Source organism: Narcine bancroftii, chromosome 5 (assembly GCF_036971445.1).
Source record: "Narcine bancroftii isolate sNarBan1 chromosome 5, sNarBan1.hap1, whole genome shotgun sequence".
Classification (NCBI taxonomy): Eukaryota; Metazoa; Chordata; class Chondrichthyes; order Torpediniformes; family Narcinidae; genus Narcine; species Narcine bancroftii.
In genome coordinates, this window is record NC_091473.1 from 13,336,424 (window position 1) to 13,363,789 (window position 27,366).

Sequence of the window (27,366 nt, forward strand, 5' to 3'; positions counted from 1 at the left end):
TTAAGCTTTATTTCCTCTTCCACCAGATTTTCCTTGAACAAATGCCAGAGTATATCCAGCTGCTCCTGGCAGATGAGGATTTTGCGGACCTGTGTAAGGTCACACCCCGAGTGGATGCCCTCTGGCACACGAAGAGGGAGAACGAGACAGCCCTCAACCAGGTTTCAAGACCAGGAACCAGTCGACCACAAGCCGCCCCCAAGCATAAGCCAGAAGAGAGCCAGCCGACCTGGTGCTTTTTTCACCAGTGCTGGGGAGCACAAGCCCGTAAGTGCCGCCAACCCTGCGGCTTCCAGGGAAACGACCAGGCCAGCCGCCGTTGACAGCTGTAACGGCTGGTCATGTGAACAGCCTCCTTCATGTCATCGATAAATCCACTAGCCAGCATTTCCGGATGGACACGGGGGCCGAGCTGAGCGTCCTACCCACTACAGCGCTAGAGATCGCACCTGATCTCCTGGTCTAACCCTGCAGGTGGTAAATGGTTTTACCATGAAGACCTACGGCACCCGCAGGGTGCAGATCCAGATCGGCAAAGAAAAATTCCACTGGAGGTTCGTGTTGGCCTTAGTGGGCACTGTGCTGTTGGGAGCTGACTTCCTGAGGGCTGGTCGATACGAAGGGCAAGAGGCTGGTCAACGCCCGCACTTTCCACTCCATGCGTTTGGACACCGCAGACCCGAGATTGCCGTCTTGGCCACCACCAGGGATGAGTACGCCGATATACTCCATGAATTCCCTGCCATCTTGGAGCCATTCTTCAATGCCGCTTTCCCCTGGCACAGAGTTTTCCACCACAGCCCCACACTAGGCCCCCCGTTGCACGCCAAGCCCAGACGGCTGCTGCCCGAAAAGGCGAAGGAGGAATTTTCAAGGCTCAAAGAGTTCGAGATCTTCCGGCATTCAGACAGTGCCTGGGCATCACTGCTCCACATGGTCACCAAGTCGTCTGGGGGCTGGAGACCCTGCGGAGACTACTGGCGGCTGAACGATGTCAAAACCCCTGACAGATACCCAGTCCCCCCACATACAAGATTTCTCGGCCAACGTCCATGGCGCACAGCTCTTTTCCAAAGTCGACCTAGTGCAGGGATATCACCATTTCCCAGTGCACCCCGACGACGTGGGAAAGACTGCGATCATCACCCCATTCGGCCTTTTCAAATTCCTCCAGATGCCTTTCGGGTTAAAGAATGCAGCTCAGATGTTCCAGCGCCTCATGGACACAGTGGGTAGGGACTTGGACTTTGTGTTCATCTACTTAGATGATATCCCTATCGCCAGTCGCAACTGCGAAGAACACAAGGCCCAACTCCACACCATTTGCCTGGCTGGCGGAGTTTGGCCACACGATCAATGCAGCCAAATGCCAGTTCGGCAAGCAGTCGTTACAGTTCCTGGGGCACACCATCTCGGCGGCTGGGGCTGCTCCGGCACCGGAAAAGGTGGCAGCCGTCCAATGTTTCCCCAAACCTTCCACCCTCAAAGGCTAGCAAGAGTTCGTGGGGATGGTGAACTTTCACCATCGGTTCATCCCCAGTTCCACCCGTACCATGCATCCACTGTTCACACTGATCGCTGTGAAGGAAGACTTTATCCTGGTCAGGAGAGGCGGACAAAGCTTTTACGGCAACGAAAGAAGCCCTCGCCAGTGTGACATTGCTGGTGGACCCATGCCCAGAGGCACACATGGCGGTCTCGGTGGATGCCTCAGCTACGCCGGTCGGGGGAGTTCTGGAGCAAGGCTTGGTGGGCAATAGCGCCCACTGGCCTTTTTCAGTAAGCAGCTGCACCCTCTGGAGCTCAAATACAGCGCATTCAATCAGGAGATCCTGGCGCTGTACTTGGCCATCTGCCATTTCTGCTATTTCCTGGAGGGCAGATCCTTCATGGTCTTCACAGACCACAAGCCCCTCACCCAGACACTCTCCACGGCCAAGGACCAGTGGTCAGCCAGACCACCTCTCTTACGTGTCAGAATTCACTACCAACATCTGGAACAGGGCAGGCAAGGACAACGTGGTAGCAGATGCACTCTCGTGCCTGTCCATCAACACTCTAGCTCCCGACCTTGACTATATACAGCTAGCCCAGGCCCATCAGCACGATGCAGAGACAAAAGCCCAACGGACTGCCATCTTGGGCCTCATCCTCAAGGACATCAGTTGCCTGAAAGCCTGGATGCACTGCTCTGCAACGTCTCCACAGGTCCACCACACCCGGTAGTCCCGCCGCAGTGGAGGGCAAGAGTCTTTAGCCTAATCCACGACTTTGCTCATCCCTTGGTGAAGATGACTGTGTGGATGGTTGTGGAGCGATTCGTGTGGCACGGTCTCAAGAAGGAGGTGCCGGAGTTGGCTAGGAACTGTACCAGGTGCCAGGCTTCCAAGATCCACCGACACACGCAGGCCCCAATCCAACCCTTCGACTCATCAGCGTGGAGGTTGCAGCACATCCCCGTTGATGCCATCGGCTCCTTGCCGGAGTCCAGGGAGGCGCGCTACCTCTTTACGGTAGTGTACCAAGCCACGAGATGGCCCGAGGCCATCCTGGTCAAAGAAACTTCAGCGGAGATGTGTGCTAGGACCTTGGTCAATCAGTGGATTGCCTGTTTCGGCATGCCGGCGCACATCACCAGTGACAAGGAGTGCCAAGTTAACCTCCACACTATGGGCCCAGCTGGGGAGACTCTTGGGGGTTAAACTCCACCACACCATGGCCTACCACCTGCAATCCAATGGTTTGGTGGAGAGGTTTCACCGGCACCTAAAGTCCGCTCTCCTGGCCCGACTCACCGGCCCGGACTGGGCAGACGAACTGCCCTGGGTCCTCCTTGGGATGAGGACTGCACCCGAGGAGGACCTGCAAGCCTCATCAGCGGAACTGGTATACAGCGCACCACTCTCCCTGCCCGGTGAGTTCTTCGACCCAGAAGCCGACACAGCACCCGAGGACACGAACCTGCTGGCGGATCTCCGCAGGAAACTGGCCTCCCTGGCCCCTCCACCCCCATCACGCCACGGCACCCGGACATCCCACCGCCCCAAGATTCTGGACTCGGCACAGTTTGTGTTAGTTTGGAAAGGGCCACAGAGGGCACTGTTGCAGTGCCCGTATGAAGGCCCGTATAAGGTCCTCAGGCGATCCGGTGGAACTTTCACTCTAGTCATGGGGGGGTGGGGGGATGGAGGAACTTTTTACAGTGGACCACTTGAAGGCAGCCCACTTGGACTTGTCACAGCTGGTACAAACGGCTGTGCCCAAGCGCCGAGGCCACCCGCCCAAGTGGCGGGACGTGTAGTCGGTTCTGGGGGAGGTTGTGTGGCGGTGCACTCTCTCGTGGCAAACGGCCCCATGTGTAACACCACGTGGCAAGGCAGCCATGGGAAGATGGCACCGTCAGGGGTTCCTCCTGACTCAAACCTCCCTCTCAACGCGCGCCTCGGGCAGCGATTATGATGTCACCACACGTGGTGACTGAGCCAGCACTACCCTTAAAGGGGCACGCACTAAATTCAAATAAACAGTCGATAACGGCCCTCAACGTGGTGGCTATGCTTTCTTCAGGTGCACAGAGCGCCACACACCATTTTAAAAATACACTCATTCACTCAGACTTAAAGATAAATGCATTCACATTATAATACAAATATTTACATATGCACAAATTAACTGAAGTAGACATATATTGAAAAATCTACACTCAATAATGGACTACTTACGTCCACTATGTCCCGTTCTCTGATCGGGATTTCTGAACTCCACTACTTGTTATGTTATAGGATCACGGTCGAAGAAAGTTTCTGATTTTGGATCATTTCGGATTTCAGGTATTTGGATAAGGGGTACTCAATCTGTACCTCTTTTATATCACAGTGCTTTTGTAGCAAGTTGAGCAACTGTATGGTTAAGATGGGATAAACTGTCGACCCAATCGTCTGACACAAGATGGCGCGGGCCCCCTTCCCTTCCGAGGGGAAGCCCACAGTTGGCGACGCACGTTGTCCGGGGGACAGTGCTGCTTCCGTGTTGCATGCCACCAGAGAGGGAGTGACGCCACAATGCACTGACATCACTTCCTAAGGCCATCACGCCCCTCACATGAAATGGGCGGTCTCCTCAAGCAGTGCGACGAATTCAAAATAAAGTTCAGTTACTGGTTCATCTCATGCTGTGTGGATGTCTCTCATTTCGTAGTGCTGCCATTAGCAGATGTTACAGTGGTGACCCTGACGGTTCCAACACTTCTGGAACACACTCAAACGTTACAAAATGCAGGATGCTACTACCGCCACAGTCGCAACGGCTGCGACCAATGCTGTGGGTGTGTATTTGCCGCCCTTCTGGGCAAATCAGTCCAGGAATTGGTTACAACTGGCAGAGTCACAGTTCCAGATCAGAGGCATGTTCCGGCATGTTGTCAACACCCTGGATGCTCCAGGGAATTGAAGAGAAAATGCCGGAATTGTTCATACTTACGCTCCATAGGAGGATTTTCCACAAAGGAGCTTACTTTTGCTGCAGTGCATCTGTTGTAAGGGCTGGGGAGAGGAAGAATCTGGATGGGCCAAAGATGTGGCCTTCTGAAAATGGCCATTATTACACCTCTTGACCTTTCGAGTTCCTTCAGATGCATTTTGATCTAAAGAACGCAGCCAAGATGTTTCAGCATCTCATGGACGTGATTTCATCTTCGTCTACCTGGATGACATTCTCATCGCTGGCCCTGATGCCAGCAAACACCTTATTCGCCTTTTTGACAGGTTCCAGAAGTTCTGACTCATGGTGAACCCGGCTAAGTGCCATTTTGGTCTGGAAACTATCAATTTTCTGGGACACCGTATCACCTGAGAGGAGGACACAATGCTGCTGGATAAGGTGGAAGCCATTCAACGTTTTCCCAGGCCGAACATAATCAAAGGCCTACAAGAATTCCTAGGGATGGTGATCTTCTATTGTTTCCTCCAGGAAGTGACTACAATATAACCATATAACCATTTACAGAGCGGAAACAGGCCATATCGGCCCTTCGAGTCCGCACCGGTTCACTGGAACAACGCCACTAGCTCAACCCTCCCGCTCTCCGCCAATAACTCAAGGATACTGAAACTTGTGTGCTAGTTTATAAGCCTGTAGTACCTCAAGCAACCCCTATTCGACCTCATCAAACTTGGCAATAAGGTGCTCCAGTGGACACGCAAAACCATTGAAGCATTCAAGGCAACCAAAGCAGCATTAAGGAGGCCACATCTTTGGCCCATCCAGATTCTTCCTCTCCCCAGCCCTTTCAACAGATGCACAGCAGCAAAAGTAAGCTCCTTCGTGGAAAATCCTCCTATAGAAAAGTACGAACAATTCTGGCATTTTCTCCTCAATTCCCTGGAACTCAGCCAACACTGTCCACATCCTGAATATGCAAGGTCTGGGCAATAGGAACCCCTCCAAGCTCATGCATGAAATGGTGGTGTTAGCGGACAGACACACAAATTGTTTCTTATTCAAGGCCCTGTTCCTCTCCAAGCTGCCAGTGCACATTTCCTCGGCAATATCTAACATGGATTTCAGCCAAGGAAGCAGATAAGTGATCTACACCATCTGCACTGCCGGTTCAGCACCCCCCCCCCCACCCACCCACCACCGGGCCCCCCAACAGTAGCCATGGCCCAACCACAACGTAACGAGTGCTCAGACAAACAGAGTGCTTACCGTTTCTACCACCACAAATGGGGCTGTAACTCACGGCGGTGCGCCCTTCCATGCTCATACCCCAATGCCAAGACAAGTCTTCTTCTCTCTTTGGCTTGGCTTCGCGGACAAAGATTTATGGAGGGGGTAAAAAGTCCACGTCAGCTGCAGGCTCGTTTGTGGCTGACAAGTCCGATGCGGGACAGGCAGACACGGTTGCAGCGGTTGCAGGGGAAAATTGGTTGGTTGGGGTTGGGTGTTGGGTTTTTCCTCCTTTGCCTTTTGTCAGTGAGGTGGGCTCTGCGGTCTTCTTCAAAGGAGGTTGCTGCCCGCCAAACTGTGAGGCGCCAAGATGCACGGTTTGAGGCGTTATCAGCCCACTGGCGGTGGTCAATGTGGCAGGCACCAAGAGATTTCTTTAGGCAGTCCTTGTACCTTTTCTTTGGTGCACCTCTGTCACGGTGGCCAGTGGAGAGCTCGCCATATAACACGATCTTGGGAAGGCGATGGTCCTCCATTCTGGAGACGTGACCCATCCAGCACAGCTGGATCTTCAGCAGCGTGGACTTGATGCTGTCGACCTCTGCCATCTCGAGTACTTCGACGTTAGGGATGAAAGCGCTCCAATGGATGTTGAGGATGGAGCGGAGACAACGCTGGTGGAAGCGTTCTAGGAGCCGTAGGTGGTGCCGGTAGAGGACCCATGATTCGGAGCCGAACAGGAGTGTGGGTATGACAACGACTCTGTATACGCTTATCTTTGTGAGGTTTTTCAGTTGGTTGTTTTTCCAGACTCTTTTGTGTAGTCTTCCAAAGGCGCTATTTGCCTTGGCGAGTCTGTTGTCTATCTCATTGTCGATCCTTGCATCTGATGAAATGGTGCAGCCGAGATATGTAAACTGGTTGACCGTTTTGAGTTTTGTGTGCCCGATGGAGATGTGGGGGGGCTGGTAGTCATAGTGGGGAGCTGGCTGATGGAGGACCTCAGTTTTCTTCAGGCTGACTTCCAGGCCAAACATTTTGGCAGTTTCCGCAAAGCAGGACGTCAAGCGCTGAAGAGCTGGCTCTGAATGGGCAACTAAAGCGGCATCGTCTGCAAAGAGTAGTTCACGGACAAGTTTCTCTTGTGCCGTGGTGGGAAATGGACAGGTCGGCTGCCGATAGTGGCCTCGGTAGTTGGCACACATAAAGGCCTACTCTACCTCAGGGGCCAGCAAACAAAGAGGGATTTCCTAGTAGACAAGGGCACAGAGATAAGCCTCATTCCCTCGACATATTTTGAACTCAAGTACAATCTCAAGGGCCTCCCCCTACAGGCAGCCAGCAGTTCCTCCATTCCGAGTTTCAGCACCCATCTAGTCACAATCCACGCCGCAGACATGGTTTTCCACTGGAAGTGTACGTCTGTAGGAAAGGCCCTACTCGGAGCAGATTTCCTCCGGGCACACAAACTCCTAGTGGACATGAATAGATGTTGTTTGGTCAATGCTACCACATTCCATTCATACCCCCTTACTCTATGGCAATGTTCCTTTCCGCCATTAGGAATCCACGCTCAGGACGGCAACGAGTATGCCCACCTACTGGCCACGTACCCATCACTGTTGGCAACTAACTTCCATGACGCTAAACCAGCACATGGTGTGGAGCACCACACTGAGACCACTAGGCCCCACAGTGTACGCATGGGCATGGCGCCTCCCACAGGTCACACTCCTTCATACCAAGACTGAGTTCGCTGCCTTGGAGGAACTGGGTATTGTCCGCCATTCAAACAGCCCTTGGGTGACCCCGCTGGACATGGTTCAGAAGAATTCCAGTGGTTGACACCCATGTGGCAACTACAGACGACTCAATGACTCCAGATAGATTATCAAACCCATACGTCCAGGATTTCGCTACGAGGCTCCAGGGGTGCCAGATTTTTTCCAAGGTGAACCTTGTCAAAGGGTACCATCAGATTACGGTGCATCCTGAAAATGGCCATTATTACACCTCTTGACCTTTTGAGTTCCTTCAGATGCATTTTGATCTAAAGAACGCAGCCAAGATGTTTCAGCATCTCATGGACGTGGTTGGCAAGGACCTCGATTTCATCTTCGTCTACCTGGATGACATTCTCATCGCTGGCCCTGACGCCAGCACACACCTTACTCGCCTTTTTGACAGGTTGTAGAAGTTCTGACTCATGGTGAACCCGGCTAAGTGCCATTTTGGCCTGGAAACTATCAATTTCCTTGGGCACTGTATCACCTGAGAGGGGGACACAATGCTGCTGGTTAAGGTGGAAGCCATCCAACGTTTTCCCTGGCCGAACATAATCAAAGGCCTACAAGAATTCCTAGGGATGGTGATCATCTATTGTTTCCTCCAGGAAGTGACTACCCTCAAGCAACCCCTATTTGACCTCATCAAACTTGGCAACAAGGTGCTCCAGTGGACACGTAAAACCATTGAAGCATTCAAGGCAACCAAAGCAGCATTAAAGGAGGCCACATCTTTGGCTCATCCAAATTCTTCCGCTCCCCAGCCTTTACAACAGATGCACTGGACAGAGCGGTCGGCGCGGTGCTGGAGCAGTGGGTCGATGAACAGTGGCGCCCCCTGGATTTCTTCAGCAAACATCTCTGGACACCAGAACTCAAGTACAGTGCATTCGACCGTGAGTTGTTGGCCCTGTACCTGGCAATATGACATTTCCAGTACATGTTAAAAGGAAGGGTTTTCGTCGCCTACACAGACCACAAACCACTCACCCATGTACTCAGCAAGGTTTCAGAAGGCAAAAATGACACCTCTCTTACATTTCCAAGTATACATTCACCACGTTGCAGGCAAATCCAATGTGGTGGCCGACGCGCTATCCAGACCGCCATCTCTGCGACCTCAGGAGGGCTCGATGTTGCTCAGTGAGCCAAAGACCAAGCAGAGGATGCGGACGTCCAGGCCTACCAGACCACTATCACCAGCCTGAAGATAGGGATTTCTGACCTTCACCGAGGACTCTGACTTTACTGTACAACATGTCTGCCGGTTTCCCCAGACCCATCCTACGCGCGACCTTGTGACAGCGGATGTTTGACCAAATACACGGCCTGACACATCCTTCCATCGGGTCCACGGTCTGTCTGCTTTCTGACAAGTTCGTGTGGCACAGCTTCCGCCGTGATGTAACCCTGTGGGCTAACAGTTGTTTGGACTGCCAACGCACCAAAGTGCACAGACACACCATGACCCCGCTCCAGAATTTCGACCCGGCCCAGCACTGTTTTGACCATGTGCACATGAACATGGCCTGCTCCCCATGATCCAAGGTATGTGGTGTTTATTAACAGTAATCGACTGTTTTTCCTGTTGGCTGGAAGCGATACCCCTGCCCCACATGTGACACAGAGATTTACGCCAAAGGATTCTTGTCCATTTGGGTTGCATGCTTTGGAGTCCTGACCCACATCACCTCGGACCAAGGGGCCCAGTTTACATTCACACTCTGGACCAACCTAGCCAAGTTCTGCAGCAGCCAGTTACACACACCACGGCCTACCATCCTCAGGCAAACAACCTTGTCGAATGTTTCCACCAGCACCTAAAAGCAGCCCTGAAAGCTCAACTACGAGGCCCTAATTGGATGGACAAACTCCCATAGGTGCTGTTAGGAATTTGCACAGCACCAAAAGAAGACCTAGATGGTGTACGGATCCCTGCTTACCATCCCAGGACATTCACTTCAACTCTCCCAGCCTACAACCCAGTGCTCTAGATGTCCTCCAGTGATTGAGGGAAAAAAATGGGTAAACAGAAACCTTCACCATCTTCCCGACACAGCTCTCCACCCTGCCACATCCCGGCAAACCTGCAGTCCACCAAATTCGTTTTCATGCAGAGAGGACAGGAAGGGTCACCCCTATAATACCCCTATGAAGGCCCATTCAAGGCGTTGCAGTGTGATGGTGTTGTTTTCACCTTGAACATTGGCAGGCGGCAGGACAGGTTTATCACTGTCTGCCTCAAGACGGCGCATCTGGACTCAGACCAGCCCACCCCGGATTCCCAGGTGAGACACAGAGGCCACCTGCCTGAAGACAGTATGGTAACTTGCTTAAAGGGTGGCAGTGATTCTGGAGGTGGGGTGTGGTGTTATGGGCCGAGTGAACGCACGGATAGATGGGACAAATCACCCCCCCAGTCGTCCGACACAAGATGGCGTGGGTCCCCCTTCCTCTCCCAACTCCTTTGGAGCTTCAAAATTCAACTTCTATACAGTGACCATTGACCATATGCAGTGAGTTGTTAACCTCTGGAATGCACTACCTGAACTGAGATCGGAAACTGATTCAGCCATCACTTTCAAAAAGAAAAAGGAGAAGGAAAAATGTACAATCACAAGGAAAATAATATTTTAATTGGATAGTTCTTTCAGTGTATCATCACAGACATGAAGAGGAAAATGTCATAACTCTACACTGATACAATATTGACGTCATTCATGGCAGAAGTATTATAAAATGAACAATCCTGTTTAAACCAGAGATATGCAAGGTTCAGGATTTGCTGATATGTAATTTCTTCCTTCAATTCTGTATTTAGATTAGCACCAATTATAGTAAACACACAAGGGCGTTCCACAGTATACTAAACTGATTATTTCAAAATTGCTTCTTGCTAACTGCTGAGTTTGAATAAAATCTGATTATGTAAATTACTGCTGACAATGACTGTAATAATCTACAGGCAACAACTATGACATCTCCAGGGTTCCTGGGGCTTTGAGGATGTCAAAGTGTTTTCTATTTAACATGATAGACACTGAACATTGTATTTAAAAGGCTTCTTTACTGCGGTTGTGGGACAAATCCAGTGGTCTCACTATGCACGTGACCTCAACATTTCCACAGGATCATTAAAACAAAATCAGGATAATTTTCACAGATTAGGTGTACTTGGTTGTGATGTGTATCAATGTGTTAGAAGGAGTGGGAAAGCTAGAAGGGGAGTGGAATACTGACACAAAGGGAGAAAAGATGCTCATGAGAATTTCTATGAAGGATTGAGTGATAATATCTCTATGATTATTGAGAATTTTTAAAAGTTATTGGCAAATGGGCCTCTGATTCTAAATGTCACTGGGGACGAGTTTAGGGAGTGCAGAAAAAAAATCACCGACTAAGTGAATCAACAGATTTATGAAGAAGGAGGATACTTTTGCAATCCAGCACATTGCTGGAAAGTGTATATGGCTGCAGCACATTTCTAAATGCAGGGAGGTGTAACTGGTATTAATTGCAGCAGCTTCAAGTTCTGCACAGTCCCCTTTGGAAGGACTATTGAAAGGGGCTGAATTTGAGTGCCTGTTGTCAGGATACAAAACTTATATACACATGCAACATTATTTTTTGCAGATGAATAAATGAGTTGACAATTACCTTGTAAACATAGAGCTCATGGATGTCATCCGAAAGTGTTGTACCATCGTCTCGCATCAGTGGTGTAAATGCAAAGCCAAATAGTTTCTTTTCACCTTTGTCTTTTGCTAAACAAATACAGGATAATGAAATCAGAACTGCAGACAAGGAGGAAAAAGGAAAAATCTTCACTTATTTGTACCAAAAAAATGGTGAGCCATGCACATGTATCTTAGTGAACATCATGATAGAAGGAACAGAGACACAATATTCATCTTTCTCCCAGAAGATGAAAGTTATTGCTCAAATTGCTTGGGAATGTGATTGTACATTATCTTAATGACTCTTAATAAAAAAAATCAGTGTTCTGCTTTTACACTTTTTATCTAATTACACATAACTTTGAATGATAACTTTTTATTAATGACTTCAGTTTTTATTGATTTATAACCAATATTCAATTTTCCAGATATTTTTCTGAATTTTTTTGGTAAAACATGTGGACTGCATGCTTTTACTGCAGCACTGAGCTTAAGATTTTCTGAAATATATAGCTCAATATGGATATATGGTAAACATTAATGTATGAAGTTGCAACCAGTTAGTGTGGACAAAGAGTTAAACACATATGTCTGCACACAGTGATTGAAATAAAAACTCAATGCTAGAGAAATTCAGCAGATCAAACCGTTTTCTTTATATTGCAAAGTCAAAGATACAGGTATACCTCGCCTTGCAAAAGTAGAGCATTCCTATGAAACCTTTTGTAAGCTGAAATGGCATAATGCGAAGACCCATTCACTACTATTGAAGGCTAGTTTTGTAAAAGCAAAAACCCATTCAAATTTACTTTGGAAAGTGAACACAGGTTTCTTTGTAAAAGCGAATTTGCGTAAAATGAGTATTCGTTAAGCAGGACATATCTGTACATAACCAATGTTTCAGGCTTGAGCTCTTCATCAAGGTGGTGAAGGGCTCAAGCCCAAAATGTTGGTTGTGTATCTTTATCTTTGCTATATAAAGTACACTGTTGACCTGCTGAGTTTCACTAGCTTTGCATTTTCACTAGGTTTTCGCAAAGAAATGCCTTAAGAAAAACTGTTTAACATTCAAGGCTTAGGAAATGAAGTTGTGGAAAGGCAACCCAGGTGACATGAAAGAAGAAATACAACAGAAAGATTAAATTCTCGTGACATTTGTAATTTATATCTCTGAAAGCAAATGTTGCTACAGTACAAATTATGGTATTACAGTACACTCTTCATGAACACTTCAATGTAACTTGCCACATCTTCAAAGATCATAAAGTCATAAATTCGTTCAGAAAGGGTCATTTGAAATATGTTTGAAAAGAGAGTTAGAAGCTGTTAATGTTAAATATAGAGCTGACACAAGAAAGAATGCTGCAGTGATTCTGATGTTTAAGTTTACTTTGCCTGGCACTGTGTGGAATCAAGAATAAAAGAGTTGTAATTCAAACTAACTGAGGTATCCAGAAAATCAATGTTGCAGAAAGATTGGATCATCAAAGTTCTCATCGAGCATACTGCTGAATCTAAATATCCCAAGCAAAGCGAGTTAAATAGATTAAAAAATGCAAATTTGTATCCGAACACGTATAACAAAATCAGAGGTTAGCAAGTTTAAACGCCAATGGAAATATTGAGATAGTGAAGCCTGTTCTTGATGCTACAGAACATAAGAAAATCTATAAGGACCATGAAGCTCAACAACCTTAAGGGCAAAATTAAGTTTGGAGAAAAAGATTTTTCAAAGGTTTTCATATTGGATGGATCCCAGGGAGATTATCTACATGAATTTATAAATGTTTTTTGTTTTATAGGACTATTGGTGATTATTGTTGGGGTGTCCAGGAAAGCTTTACGATGCAGTATATAAATAGACTAACAAGCGCAAATCTCTACTGCACCTTCTCTAGCTGGTCAAGTGGATGGAGTAAGTGTTACTGGGGGGATCATTTTGGAGAAAATGACCCTAATCATATTTTAATATAGTGATGGAAGAGGATAGGAATGGCTTTACCAAAGGTCTTAATTGGGGAAGGCCAATTTCATTAATACAAGGGTGGACCTGACAAAGGTAGACTGGGAACATCTACTTGCAGGTATGCCTAGATTTAAGTAGTATAGTATAGTATATGTTATAGTATACCTAAAGGAACCAGAGATATCAATAAAAGAACTACATAAGAACATGATTGAGAAACATGGAGAAATATCGGGGTATAAGGTCAACACAAATAAAAGTGAAGTCATGCCAATGAGTAATGCGGATTATACAAAACTTAAAAAAGAATCACCATTTAAACGGCAAACACAAGCAATCCGATACCTAGGTATCAGGTTAGACAATAACTTAAGCCACTTGTACAAACTAAATTATCAGCCATTAATAAAAAAAATTAGAGGAACGTTGGAAAGAATTGCCGCTAACGTTGATAGGGAGGGTGAACAGCATTAAAATGAATGTGTTCCCAAGGATACAATACTTATTTCAATTGTTACCAATTCCCTTAAGAGAAAAATTCTTTAAGGAACTAAAGAGAATAATAAGGAAATTCTTGTGGAAAGGGGGGGAAACCAAGAGTAGTGTTAGATAAATTAACAGAGAGGTATAACCAAGGTGGTTTGCAGTTACCAAACTTCAGAAATTATTATAGAGCCGCACAATTAAGGTATTTATTAGATTTTTACCAGACGAGAGAAAAACCAGACTGGACTAAGATACAACTAGATAAAATAGGAGAGAAGGTACTGGAACATATACTTTATAAATGGGATGAAAAGCTGGTGCAATATAACAGCTCACCAGTATGGCATAATATATGGAAGAAGATACACATAGAAAGGAAAAAAAAAGAATTACCAAATACCAAAAATGTTATTGACGCAAAATCCACTAATCCCTTTTACAATAGATAACCTTTCCTTTAGAGAATGGGAGAGAAAAGGAATCAAGAGAATAGAAAATTGTTTTTTGGGAAATAATTTATTAACATTTGAACAGTTAAAGGACAAATATGGAATAACTCATGGTACAATATTTGCATACCATCAATTGAAAGCTTATTTAAAGGATAAATTGGGAAACAGACTGAGGTTACCTGAAGGAAGCAGCTTTGAATACGTGATTATAGACACAATGATAATCAAAAGATTTATAACCAAATGTACATTAAGCTGCAAGATAAGGAAAATGTTTGTACATATTTTGGTTGATATGGTTCATAGTGCGAGAAATTTAAAAAAAATTTAAAAATCCAGGCATTCAAAATTAAGCACAAAAGAATATCCAGGAAAAAAGTAGGTCCCAATAGGGACAACATGGGAAATCTGTGCATGAGAGCATGAAGGTATAGGAGAAGTCTTGAAGTAATATATCTCATTGGGATTCACAACAGAAACAGACTTCGCAATTAGAGAATTCAGTGAATGGGTGGGTGAAAGTCCTTTGCAGTTTCCATAAATAAATAATAGAAGGCTTAAAGGTAGGTAAATCCCCAGGACCAGATGGGATTTATCCCAGGGTGATATACAAAGCAAGGGAAGAGATTGCTTGGGCTCTGGCTGTGATTCTTAAACTTCACTGGATGAGTGAAGTACCAGATGACTGGAAGACAGCATAGATGGTCCCCCTTTCAAATTAAGCAGCAAGGAAAACCTAGAAAAGATTCATCAGGATTTTGCCTGGGAATAGAAAACCTAGGTCTGTTCTCCCTAAAGTTAAGAAGGTTAAAAGGGACATGATTGGGTATATAAAATTATGAAGGGTTTTCTTAGGGTAGGCTTCAGGAAACTTCTCCATATCAAAGGTAGATAAAATTAGAGATCCTAAATTTTGGGAAAGTGTGAAGAGATTTAAAGGAAATATAAGGAAGATTTCTGTCACATAGAGAGTGGCTAGTTTAAGTATATTTGTCACAAAATACCTACTTCAATGAGGAAGGTTCTTCAGCAAGCGGCAAACAGGTAATCTCTAACAGTCATATAGCCATATAAAGAGCATAATTACAGATTGCAATGAGAAGAAAGTTGAATTAACACCTGTTGGGTATAAGCTGGACATCATGACACCCATGTTGTGATATCACCCTTTCACATATATAACCCTGTGTGTCAGTAGCCATGTTAGTCTAATAGAAGTAAAGGATGAGAAAGGATCATGTCTCCGAGTCATAATTGTGCGAGTGCATACACAACAGTGGCGACGAGGAATGAAAAAAACCCTACACATACTCCATGCACCAACCATGAAAAAGAAACCAACAGAAGAAAGGTAGAAAACAACTACCTAACAACCCGAACAAATTCCTGCCAAAAGATCAAGGTGAAAATACACCAAGATGGCAGAGAGAAACTTTGGGGAATTCAACGAAGTAAATGAAAGTTGGGATAACTTGTGGAAGAAACTGAATTAATGTTGGGGACTAAGCAAATGGGTATGACTCAGTTTAAAACATGTTATTGCAGGGAATGATTAATCAACAGGGGTCTTCCAAGAACAAACAAGTCCAAACAAACTTTTAGATAAGAACAAAATTCTCTCTAATCACCAACCTTTGTGTGTTCCCATGATCATGTTAAACACATCTTTCTGTAAAAGTTGTTTGTCTCATTAATTTTGTGATCATGTCAAATATGAGAAAAGACCTTGCCTATAAAAGACCGACTTCTGTAACATTAGGTCAGGCAAGACTCATGCAGACACCAGAACTCTGTGGGACGCTCCCTCAATAGAGCAGAGGCTTGAATCGTACCACTTGTGTTAGTTATTTAATTAACTAAGTTGAGAAGAATTTTCTTGACATAACTACATAGAACGGTTTAACCACTACTGCATAGCCCACAATATTGTGGAAGGTCCATTAAACTGCAAACGTGCCCTTTTCCTTAGTATAATGGGCAGCAAGACATTCGACCTCCTTAAGACCATGCTGACCCCGGAGGATCCAGGGACAAAGACATTCAACAAATTATGCACAGCTCTAAGAAACAACTTAATTCCCAAACCACCAGTTATGGCAGAAAGGCAACAATTCTATGAAAGGAGACAAGGAACAGGAGAAACAGTAAGTAAATATCTGGCATCATTGCGCAAACTGGTAGAGCACTGTCATTTTGAGCAGTTTCTAAATCAAGCACTGTGAGATAGATTTGCCAAGCAAGGCAAAAATTATTAGGAATGGATCAAGACGATACGTTACAGATTGCATACAGGACTGCCTGCAGCTCTGAAATGGTAGATAAAAACTTGGATTTGGGTCACCAGACCTACTGGTCGGGAGGTCTTCCCTACAACAATGCATCCGTTGTGGGAAATACAACCACCGACCAGAAAACTGTTTCTTCAAAAATTCTAAATGTAACCATATCAAAACGGAAGGACATATCAAAGCTAAATGTTCACTTCTAAAGCGCAGGTGGCCTGCAAATAAACAGGCAGCTAAAGTCAAAACAATTGCACAGAGAGAGAGAGAGAGAGAGAGAGAGGCAACCTAGCAACGATGATGGTAACAGCCCAACAACTGACCTTCAAGCTCCTGAAATTTCAGCTCCTGAGATATTACACATCTGAGAAATAAATGGAGGAAACACAACAATCTTTATACAGCTAAAAATAAATGGACACCTCATGAAGATCGAGTTAGACACAGGGGCAGAGGTGTCCCTAATGCCATTACATGTAAAAGAATGCTTGCTACCACACCTTCCGTAAAATCAACTGAAATAACTTTAAGATTCGTCACAGGAGACAGAATCAGTGTTTTGAAAAAGTATGGTCCAAGTACAATATAAACAACAGCAATCAAAAACACTCTCTCTCTACATCGTAGATATCCATGGATCAGCATTCTTTGGAAGAAACTGACTACATTCCCCTAGACTGGCTGGAAATCAGTTCAATGCCAAATGTAAACCACATGGACAGCTCCCAGTCAGAACTCAACAAAATCCTCAACAACCACACAGTGGTTTTCCAATAAGAATTGGGGAAAATCAAAGGTGTTCAAGCCAAACTGCAATTAAAAAATAATGCAGAACCAAAATTCTTCAAAGCTAGAACAATCCCATTTGCTATGAAAGGAAAAGTTCAGGCTTAATTAAACAGACTAAAACATGAAGGCATATTAGAACCAATACAGCAGCCATCATACCCGTACAAAAAGCAAACTGTGAAATTTGCATTAGTGGCGATTACAAAATCACCATCAATCCATCACTCAAAATACCCGAACACCCAATGCCAAGGCAGAAGAAATGTTCCAAGCACTAAATGAAGGGCAAAAGTTCGCAAAACTTGATTTGTCACAAGCATATCAACAGATAGAATTGGACAAAAAATCAAGAGAATATGTGACAATCAATACCCATCTGGGACTATTCACCTATACACGGGCCTTACGGAATTCCAGCAGCACCTGCAATTTTTCAAGCAACAATGGACAAATTACTACATGGACTTTCAGTTGGGCGTTACCGAGATGATATCATCATCACCGGCCAAAACGACATTGAACACTTACAAAACCTGGAAAAAGTTTTAACCAGACTACAACAGGCTAATATACAATTATGAAAAGACAAAGGTATTGTCACATTTGTGGCCCGAAATGTGAAGTTAATAAAACATTAAACACAAATTTTATCAGGTAAACTTCTGAGTGTCTTTATTCTCCCGTTTCCTTCGTTCTCTTGTTTGTGCTCTTATCTCTCTCTCATACCACGTGACTTCTGGTATATCTCATACATATTCATTATCATGACATCCCTCCTTTAATCAGAAATAAACTTTACTTTCACTTACCAATATCTCTCGGAAACTTACAAACATCGTAACTAATGGTAATACTATAACTCAACTACATAAAATTTACTTCCTACAGTACTCATACATGCACTTTATGATATAAGATTAAATACTGTCCCAAAGTTATGGCACAAAGTCTTCGTATCGTTTGGGCGGTTTCCGGTTTCGTTTTGGCCTGCCTGCGATATTGTCGTCACTTCTCGGTTGTTCACTCTCAGCGTCGGACATACTGCTCGCCACGGCTTCAGGTGTTTCTGGCGCTCTAGTCACTTCATCAGGAGTGCTGGTAACTGCCTCTGGAACATCATCAGGTCTCTCAGTTTCAGCATCTCGTATTGGCCTTTCAACCTCTTCGCTCGATGTATCTCTGGACTGGTACCTTTTTACAGTTGGAGACTTGACTGTCACCATACTGCCACTTCTGGATACGACAGTATAGGGTTGATGGTAATAAGGTGTGTCTAGCTTACCACCAGTTTCATGCCTCACTAGAACATTATCTCCTGGCATGATGTCTGAGTACTTGGCTCCACGTTTCGAATCTGTGTACAGCTTTGCTGCACCTTTCTTTTCAGCATCGTGGTCCCTTATGTATTCTGCAAATGTCTCTGAAATGAATTGTGGACCATTGTCAGAGTATAATGTAACAGGTAATCCATATCTTGCAAATATCTCTGCTAATGCTTGTATTGTTTTTTCAGTGGTTGTGGACTTCAACACCACGTACTCATAGTATCTGCTTTAGTAATCTATCACTACCATAATTGATTCACCCGTCGGTAAAGGTCCAAGAAAATCAACAGCTACGTCGATCCATGGTCCTGTCGGAAGTTGCGTACTCCGGATCGTTCTGGCGGATTACTCCTACTTGTGATTTGACATCTGTGACAAGTTTTAACAAATTTCTCTGCGTCTTTATCACAACCTGGCCAACTTGGTCCTGAGGTTTTGCTTGGTACCAACAATGCCTAGGTGTCCTTCATGCGCTAAGGATACGATCTTTGGTCTCAATCTTTGCAGAATCATCAATCTGCAACCTCTTAATACACACTGTCCGATGCAACAAAGTTCGTCTCTAATGGGAATGTAAGTCTTGTGAGTACACTTGTCCCATTGTCCACTCTGTATGCATTCTCTTACTTCCATGAGTTCTGGATCACGTTCGGATTCTCTCTCGACCTCCTTCGTAGTCACAGCTTTCGGTGTCGCGTACAAAGCTCTCTGTTTCTGTTCCCAATTCTGACTTGGATTGTGGACCTCCATCCTTCACCAATCTGGACAGCGGATCTGCAATGTTTGTTTTCCCTGCAATGTGGATTACTTTATATTTGTAGGGTTGTAGTCTGAGAACCCATCTCTCTATTCTGGCACATGGTTTGGATCTAGGTGCATAGATCACCTCTAATGGCTTATGATCTGTGATGAGTTCAAATTCAATGCCGTATAAATATGCATGGAACCTCTCACAGGCCCATACAAGTCCGAGTGCTTCTTTCTCTGTCTGAGAGTATCTTCTTTCCACATCTGATAATGATCTGCTGGCATAGGCAATGATTCTCGGTCCTCCATCATGCATCTGGACCAACATGGCTCCTAAACCAACTGGGCTGGCATCCGCTATGACTTTGGTTGATGCCGCCGGATCGTAATATCCAAGAGTTTTTGCATCCGTCAGGCTTTGCTTCAGCACTGTGAACGCTTTCTTCTGCTCAGATCCAAAATGAAATGGTACACCTTTCCTGGTTAGTTTCCTTAGTGGTTCTGCCACTGTAGCGAAATTAGGAATGAACTTTGCACAAAAATTGACCAATCCTAGGAAACTCCTCACCTCTGTTGCATTCTGAGGTGCACGTGCCTCTGCAATAGCTTTCACCTTGGCCTCTGCAGGGTTTAGTCCTTCCCGTGTAAGTCTGTGTCCCATGAAGTCCATTTCTGACACACCGAACTGGCACTTGTTTCCATTCACGGTAAGGCCTGCCTCCTGTAGTCTAGATAGTACATGCCTCAACCGTTTGTCATGCTCTTCCTTCGTTGGTGCATGGACTATGATGTCGTCAGAAATGTTGGCAACTCCAGGAATGCCTTGAATCACTCAATGGATTTCATACTGGTAGATCTCTGAAGCTGCATTAATTCCAAATGATAGTCTCTTGTAACGATACAATCCACAGTGAGTCACAAATGTAGTTACATCTCGGGAACCTGGATCCAGCTCTAATTGATGATAGCCCCATTTCAGATCAATTTTTGAGAATACCTTGCTGGTAGTTAGTTCTTGAAGTATTTCCTCCACTGTTGGTATAGGGTGTCGTTCTCTAATTATAGCTTCATTGGCCATTCTCATGTCAACACATAGTCTTATGTCACCCTTTGGTTTGGGCACAATCACTACGGGACTGACCCATTGTGTCGAATGTTCCACCGGTTCTATAATGTCTTGCTCGATCAATTCTTTAATTTTGGTTTCGACTTTCCTACGAAGTCCAAACGGAGTTCGGCGCATTGGTTGTGCCTTGGGTTTGACCGTTTCATCTACCGCTAGCTTCAATTGTCGACCTTTCAACTTTCCTACTCCTTGGAAGACTGCGGGGAATTCTTGCTTCATATCCTCGTATGACTGAATTGAATTGACACAAGCTCCAATATGAAGTATTGCCAGGTCTTGCGCTGTGCTTCTACTCAACAATGGTTCTCCCCTCTCTTCTATGACCATAAACTCTGCTTCGGTGTACTTATCTCCAGCTTCAACAGTTGCAGTAAAACATCCAATGGTCTGCAATGGCTTGGTTGCTGTGTATGGATACAGTTTCTTGGAACACTTCTTTGAGGTACAGATAGTATTTTTCCTTTTCAACTTCTCCCATAAATGTCGATCAATCACATTACTGTCACTGCCTGAGTCTACAATGACCTGAACTGTCACTCCACCCATGATCACTGGGACCTTCTCATGATGTACTTCATTCAACGTAAATTGGTAACAACTCTGTTCCTCCTGGGTATCATCATCGTCACCGTCTATCTGGCGAATGGTATCTTTCTTTCCAGGATACTTTCCTTTCCCCCAGGCTTTGCCTTTGGAAGTTGTACTCTTCCTCTTCTGGTCTGCATTGGACTTGCTTTTGCACTTCTTTGCAAAGTGGTCCTTACCTCCACATTTTCTGCAAATTTTGCCTTTGGCCAGGCAATATGGGTCTTTTCCAAAGTGACCTCGGTTTCCACATCGATAACACTCCACGTCCTGTGTCGGCGTATATCTTGGCTGATTATGGCGATGTGAGAGCCTCTTAATTTGCTGGCTTGAGTTGTCTTTCAGGGTCATGGTATGAAATTGCCCTTCAACAGCCTCTAATGCAGCAGCAATGGTTAAAGCATCAGTGAGTTCCAACTCACTCCCTCTTTCCAGTAGACGTCTTCTGAGTTTATCTGATCTGCAGTGCTGTACAACTTAATCCAATAATTGGTTGTCCAAATCAGCTGGCATGAAATTGCATCCAACAGCTAGCTGGCGTAGTCTCGTCACGTACTGAGCAATTGTCTGGCCATCTTCTTGTCTCGTTCTCCGAAACAAATGGCGTTGAAATGTAGCATTCGGTGTCACTACATAGTGTGCATTTAATGCATCTACCGCTTTCCGGTACTCATCCTTTCTTCCAGTATTCAAAAGTGTCTTAAATGTTTCCCGAACTGAGGGTCCTGCAGTGAAAAGAAGTAACGCCCTTCTCTGCGCTTTTTGTTCAACTGTACCGGTATCTAGAAATAGGCCACGACTGTCGACATAGGATTCAAATTCTTCCAGCCATGCCTTCCACTTTACACTTACAGTACTTGCATCACCCGTTGGGTCAAAATGAGCAATTCCACTATGTGTTAGAAAGTCACTGTTTGCACCAGCCATGAGGAAATATTCCAGCCCCAAAGTACTGAGTCACAGAGAAAATTCTTATCACCTTGAAGTTGTCTACAATCCTCTGTAATCTTGTTTAGTCTTTAATTTTCTTCATGCTTCTTTCATTCTCGTCGCCAATGTCACATTTGTGGCCCGAAATGTGAAGTTAATAAAACATTAAACACAAATTTTATCAGGTAAACTTCTGAGTGTCTTTATTCTCCCGTTTCCTTTGTTCTCTTGCTTGTGTTCTTATCTCTCTCTCATACCACGTGACTTCCGGTATATCTCATACATATTCATTATCATGACAGGTATCTTCATGCGCCCTCAGTAATAACATACCTTAGGTTTACAATCGACAATGAGGGGGTGCGAATGAATCCAGCAGGAACAGAAGACGTTCGCAAGGCCTGATACCCAACCAACCAACAAATCGGAATAACAGTCCTTCCTAGGACTTGTTAATCACTACCAAAAACATATCCCTAATATGTCTACACTATGCAGCCCAGCAGAACTAATGACTCAGGATAGATGAAACATGGTATTGGAACACAGAAACTAAAAACACAGTCAATCAACTAAAGGAAATACCAAAGTGAACAAATAAGGAGCTGATCCACTACGACCCTAGTAAAGAAGTTACACTAGCCGTGGATGCTTTACCAGTGGGACTAGGAGTGGTACTATCCCAAATCACAGAAAAAGGTGAGCAACCAGTAGCGTATGCTTCGTGAAAAAAGATGGATTGGCAATAATTTTTAGTGTAAAAAAATTCCACCAATATCTTTACGGAAAAAATTTCACCCTGATCACAGACAACAAGCCGTTTAGTTTAATACTGGGGCCACATAAAGGTATACCAGTATTAGCTGCGGCCAGAATTCAAAGATGGGCCATGCTACTAGTGGTGTATAACTAGGATATAAAACATAAACCAGGAACACTCAACAGCCATGCAGATGACTTATCTTCCATGCTGCTATCTGACACAGAACAAAGAGAAGAAATAATTAAATGGACAGCAGAGGCAGCAGCCATTAACCAAGAACAACTTCAATAACTGCCCATTACAGCCGAGATGATCGCAAAGGAAACCCGAAGAGGCAACATTAAGCAAGATCCTATACTTCACTCTTAAAGAGTGGCCCAAATTTGAAGTCATTCCAGAAGGTCTAAAACCTTACCACACATGCCACCATGAACTATCAGCTGATGAAGGATGTTTACTATGGAGTACCTGCACAATTACTCCACCCAAATGGCAAACTACCATGTTATCAGAACTACACCACAACCATCTGGGAATGGTACAAATGAAGGCACTGGCCCGGATGCATGTGAAACAACAGTAAGAGAATGCGAAATATGTCAGACAATGCAGCCAAAAATGCTGCAAGCTGAAGCTAACCCATGGAAATGGCCATCCAAACCCTGACATCAAATTCGTGTAGACTTTGCTGAACCATTCATGGGTGAGACTTTCCTAATAGCTGTGGACACACACTCCAAATGGCCAGTAGCTTCACAGCTGAAAAATACCAAAGCAGATCCCACAATTGTCTGTCTATGAGCCATCTTTGCCACTTACGGATTGCCTCATGAATTAATTATGGACAATGGATCTCAATTTACATCAGAACATTTTTTAAAAATTATGCGTGACAACAATATCAGACATATTTTGTCCACACCCTATCACCCAAGAACTAATGGGGAGGCAGAATGCTTTGTACAAACATTCAAAAAATCAATGAAAACCATGAAACTTCCAAATGTCTCCTGGACACACAAAATCACAAATTTCCTATTAGGGTACAGAAACACAACGCATTCTACCACAAAACACACCCCAGCAGAACTAATGTTTGGCCGCAACCTGCGGACTAGTCTGTCCACAGTTCATCCAGATCTGGGTCTCTGATTGCAAAAAAAAAGCATCGCCACATACCTCACCTAGAACATTGGGAGTGGGTAAGAGAGTTCTGGTACAAGATTATAGACAATATAAAGACACATAGGTGGTAGGAGTAATCTTACAAAAATTGAGCCCCTGCTGAGACTCTGTTCTATTGGGGGACAGATTGAGGAAGCGACATATTGACCAATTATGAGCATTGACTAACACTAAGTTCTATGAACTGCCTCATGGATCGGAAGAGGTGGAATCAGATCTGCCGTGACCTGCCCCGACTACCCCACCCCTCAGACCGAGTGGCGGGGGGGGGGCAGAGATGGTCACAGAGCTGAGCAGTCCAGTGAGGAGTCCAGTAACTGAGACACGCAGCCAGGAGGACAGCGAAGACAGGCAGTCGTGGCCGAAGGTTAGTGAAGGTGGGCAGTTACTGACGACTCGACTGCCGACCCAACTATCTACAGGTCTCAAGCAAAGACTGGCACAGCAAACCATGCTGAGGCAGTCCAAAAGAGAAAGAAGACCACCTGAACGATTTAAGGACTATGTGCCATAATTATTATTAAATACCTTTCCTTTTATAATTATAATTACTCTTGAGATGTATTCTAATTCTCACTTGTAGTCCTGGGCCAGATGTAATCTTATTAGTTCGAAGGGGCCCAGTCAGCATTTACTGCATGGGGGGGGGGTGGGGGGGAAGAGTGTTGGGTATAAGCCCACCCTCTGCTGGACATCATGATGCCCACGTCATGATGTCACCCTTCCACGTATAACCTTGTGTGTCAGTAGCCATGTGGTCTAATAGAAGTAAAGCATGAGAAAGCATCACATCTCCAAGTCTTAATTGTGCGAGTACATACACAACAACACCAATCAAAGGAAGAGCACCATCAAGGTCAATGACAGACCTGCCATTTTTCTAGCATTCTACTCTGTGTCAGAACAGCAGGACCACAAGAACACCTACACCAAATTGACTACAGCTCAGTGTTCACCACCATTATATTAACAAAACTTAGGGGTCCAAACTAAGGGATCTGGGACTCTGTTGATGCCTCTATAATTGAATCATCGATTTGCTCATCAGCAGACCCTAATCAGTGCAAATCAGCAACATTACTAACTCCTTACTGACCATCAACACCAGGGACCCAAAGCTGTGTGCTTGGTCCACTGGTCTATTCCCAGAACAATCGTCACCGCAGAGCCAAGTTCTGCTCCAATACAATCTATAAATTTCACTAATAACACCACCGTTGATAGGTGAATAACAGGTGATGATGAATCATAATACAAGATGTAGATTGAGAATACAATTGGTGGGTGCCAGAACAACAATTTTGCTCTCAACGTGACCAAGTCCAAGGAGTTTATTGTTAATTTTAAGAAGGGGAGGGCGAGGGAGTACAGACCTATCTGTATGGTTGTGACAGAGGTGGAGAGAGTGAGTACCTTCAGATTCCTGAGAGACTATATATTAGAGGTCCTCTCCTGGAACCAGTATATCAAGGCAACTGTGAAGACGGCACGAAGCCTAAACTTTCCATGAAGTCTGAGGAGATTTGGCATGTTATTGAATACTCTATCAAACTTCTACATGTGCACTGTGGAAAGTGTACTGACTAGTTACATCACAGCCCGGTTTGGCAGTATAAATGCCCAGGAGTTCAGAAGGTAGCAAATGTAGCCAGGTCCATCAAGGCTCCGACCTCCCATCTATTCAATCCATCTGTGTGAAGTTTGCCTCATGAAGGCAGCCTGTGTGAAATATGGAGCCCATATTTACAAATGTTGGTGTTGAATTTAAATGAATCTCGAACATTTCCTTTCTCTTATGGGTCTCTATGAATATATATATGTTAAAGTTTAAAAGTATTGGAAAATGAGGTGCACCTGTCATGGTTTTCTTGTCCTTTTTTTTAGTTTGTAGGGGTTGGGGGGAGGGATGTGGGGGGATTTAGAGAAGGTTTTTCTTTCTTTGTATTCTTTACATTTTTTAAAATACCACATGTATTTGGATTAAGTTTGAAATATTGTGATATGTTTGTTAAGTGTTTTTATATTAAATAAAATATATAAAAAGAAGGCAGCCTGTATATTAAAGGACACCCATTACCCTGGTAAAAAAACTCTTCTCATAGCTACCTTAGGAGGAAGGTACAGAAGCTTGAAGTCCAGCATCACCAGGTTCAAGAAGCGTTTCTTTGCAATGGCTATCAAGCCCTTGATCCTCCCCTTGTTATATCAATTATGGACTGCTCAAATCATGAACTTGAAACTGTCTATTCTCTCCACTTCAGCACCATTAATATGGACATGAGTGTGGACTCAGCCCCATCTCCTGAAGTCAATATCTCCTTCATCTGACTGACATTGTGAGAAATTTTATCTTGGTACCATCCCACTAGAGTGAACTACCTGCGAGAGTGGCTAAAGCTAGGTCACACTGACAGCATTTAAGAACTGTCTGGACCAACACTTGACCACTATGGACCAAGTTCTGGGAGATGGGATCAACACAGAAAGGTCCCCAATGTTTGCCATGGATGCATTGGGCTGAATGGATCATTTCCAAGCTGTTTGATCCAACAACTTCTCTGATTTATTGTGGAAAGGCCTGTTGATGATTTTACAACAATAATGTCCAGCAACAATGATCTTTCTTTTTTTAAAAATTAAAAAAAAAATTTCACACTATGAACCATACTGACCAAAATACACACAAACATTTCCCTCTTGAATATACACAGTGTCATTTTCTCCCCTTTTTCCCCCCTCCCTTCCCTCCCTTCTTCAACCCCCCCTCCCCACTCACTCAACATTCAACATATATGATACATTAAACCCATTAAACAATGTCATCACACAATGAAAATAAACAAGAAATTTGTATCATCTACTTTTACATACTGGGTCAGTTCATTTCGTCTTCTTCTCCTTCTGTCATTTTAGGCAGTGGAGGTCCGCGGTAGGACTTCTCTGTTGTGTTCCATGTACAGTTCCCAAATTTGTTTGAATATTGTGATGTTATTTCTTAAATTATATGTTATTTTTTCCAATGCAATACATTTATTCATTTCTATGTACCATTGCTGTATTCTCAGGCTATCTTCTAATTTCCAGGTTGATATGATACATTTTTTTGCTACAGCTAAGACAAAAAAAATGTATTATGTCAACAATGATCTTTCTTAATGCAGACAATCATACATATGGCTGCTCTTCATCAACTACAGCTCAGCCTTCATTACCATTATTCCCTCAGTGCTGGTCAAGAAGCTACAAACTCTGGACCTCTGTACCCCTCTCTGCAAATGGATCCTTGAATTTCTCATTGGAAGATGATAGTCAGTATGAATTGGAAACAAAGTTTCCTCCTCACTAATTATCAACACAGACAGACCCCAAGGATGCGTGCTAAGCCCACTGTTCTACTGATTATACACCCATGACTGTGTGGCAAAGCACAATTCCAATGCTATCTACAAATTTGCCAATGACACCACAGTTGTTGGCAGAATCACAAACAGCAATGAAGAAGCATACAGGAGGGAGATAGATCAGCTCTGAGTGTTCTGTTCTGTTCGGGGGGAAGTGGTTCAACTGTCAATCCTTCCGAAGTCGTCAGCCACTTTGTGGCA

The 27,366-nt window shown here is 44.5% G+C and overlaps 1 protein-coding gene across 23 annotated transcripts in view; it reads right to left on the reverse strand.

The window, feature by feature from the left end:
- dock3 (dedicator of cytokinesis 3) overlaps positions 1-27,366 on the reverse strand; it is a 939,092-nt gene that overhangs the window by 286,379 nt on the left and 625,347 nt on the right. For all 23 annotated transcript variants that reach the window (XM_069936839.1, XM_069936837.1, XM_069936835.1 and 20 more), the window contains one exon: positions 11,109-11,215. In XM_069936839.1, coding sequence (XP_069792940.1) covers positions 11,109-11,215 — 107 coding nt within the window. The remainder of the gene's footprint in view (positions 1-11,108; positions 11,216-27,366) is intronic.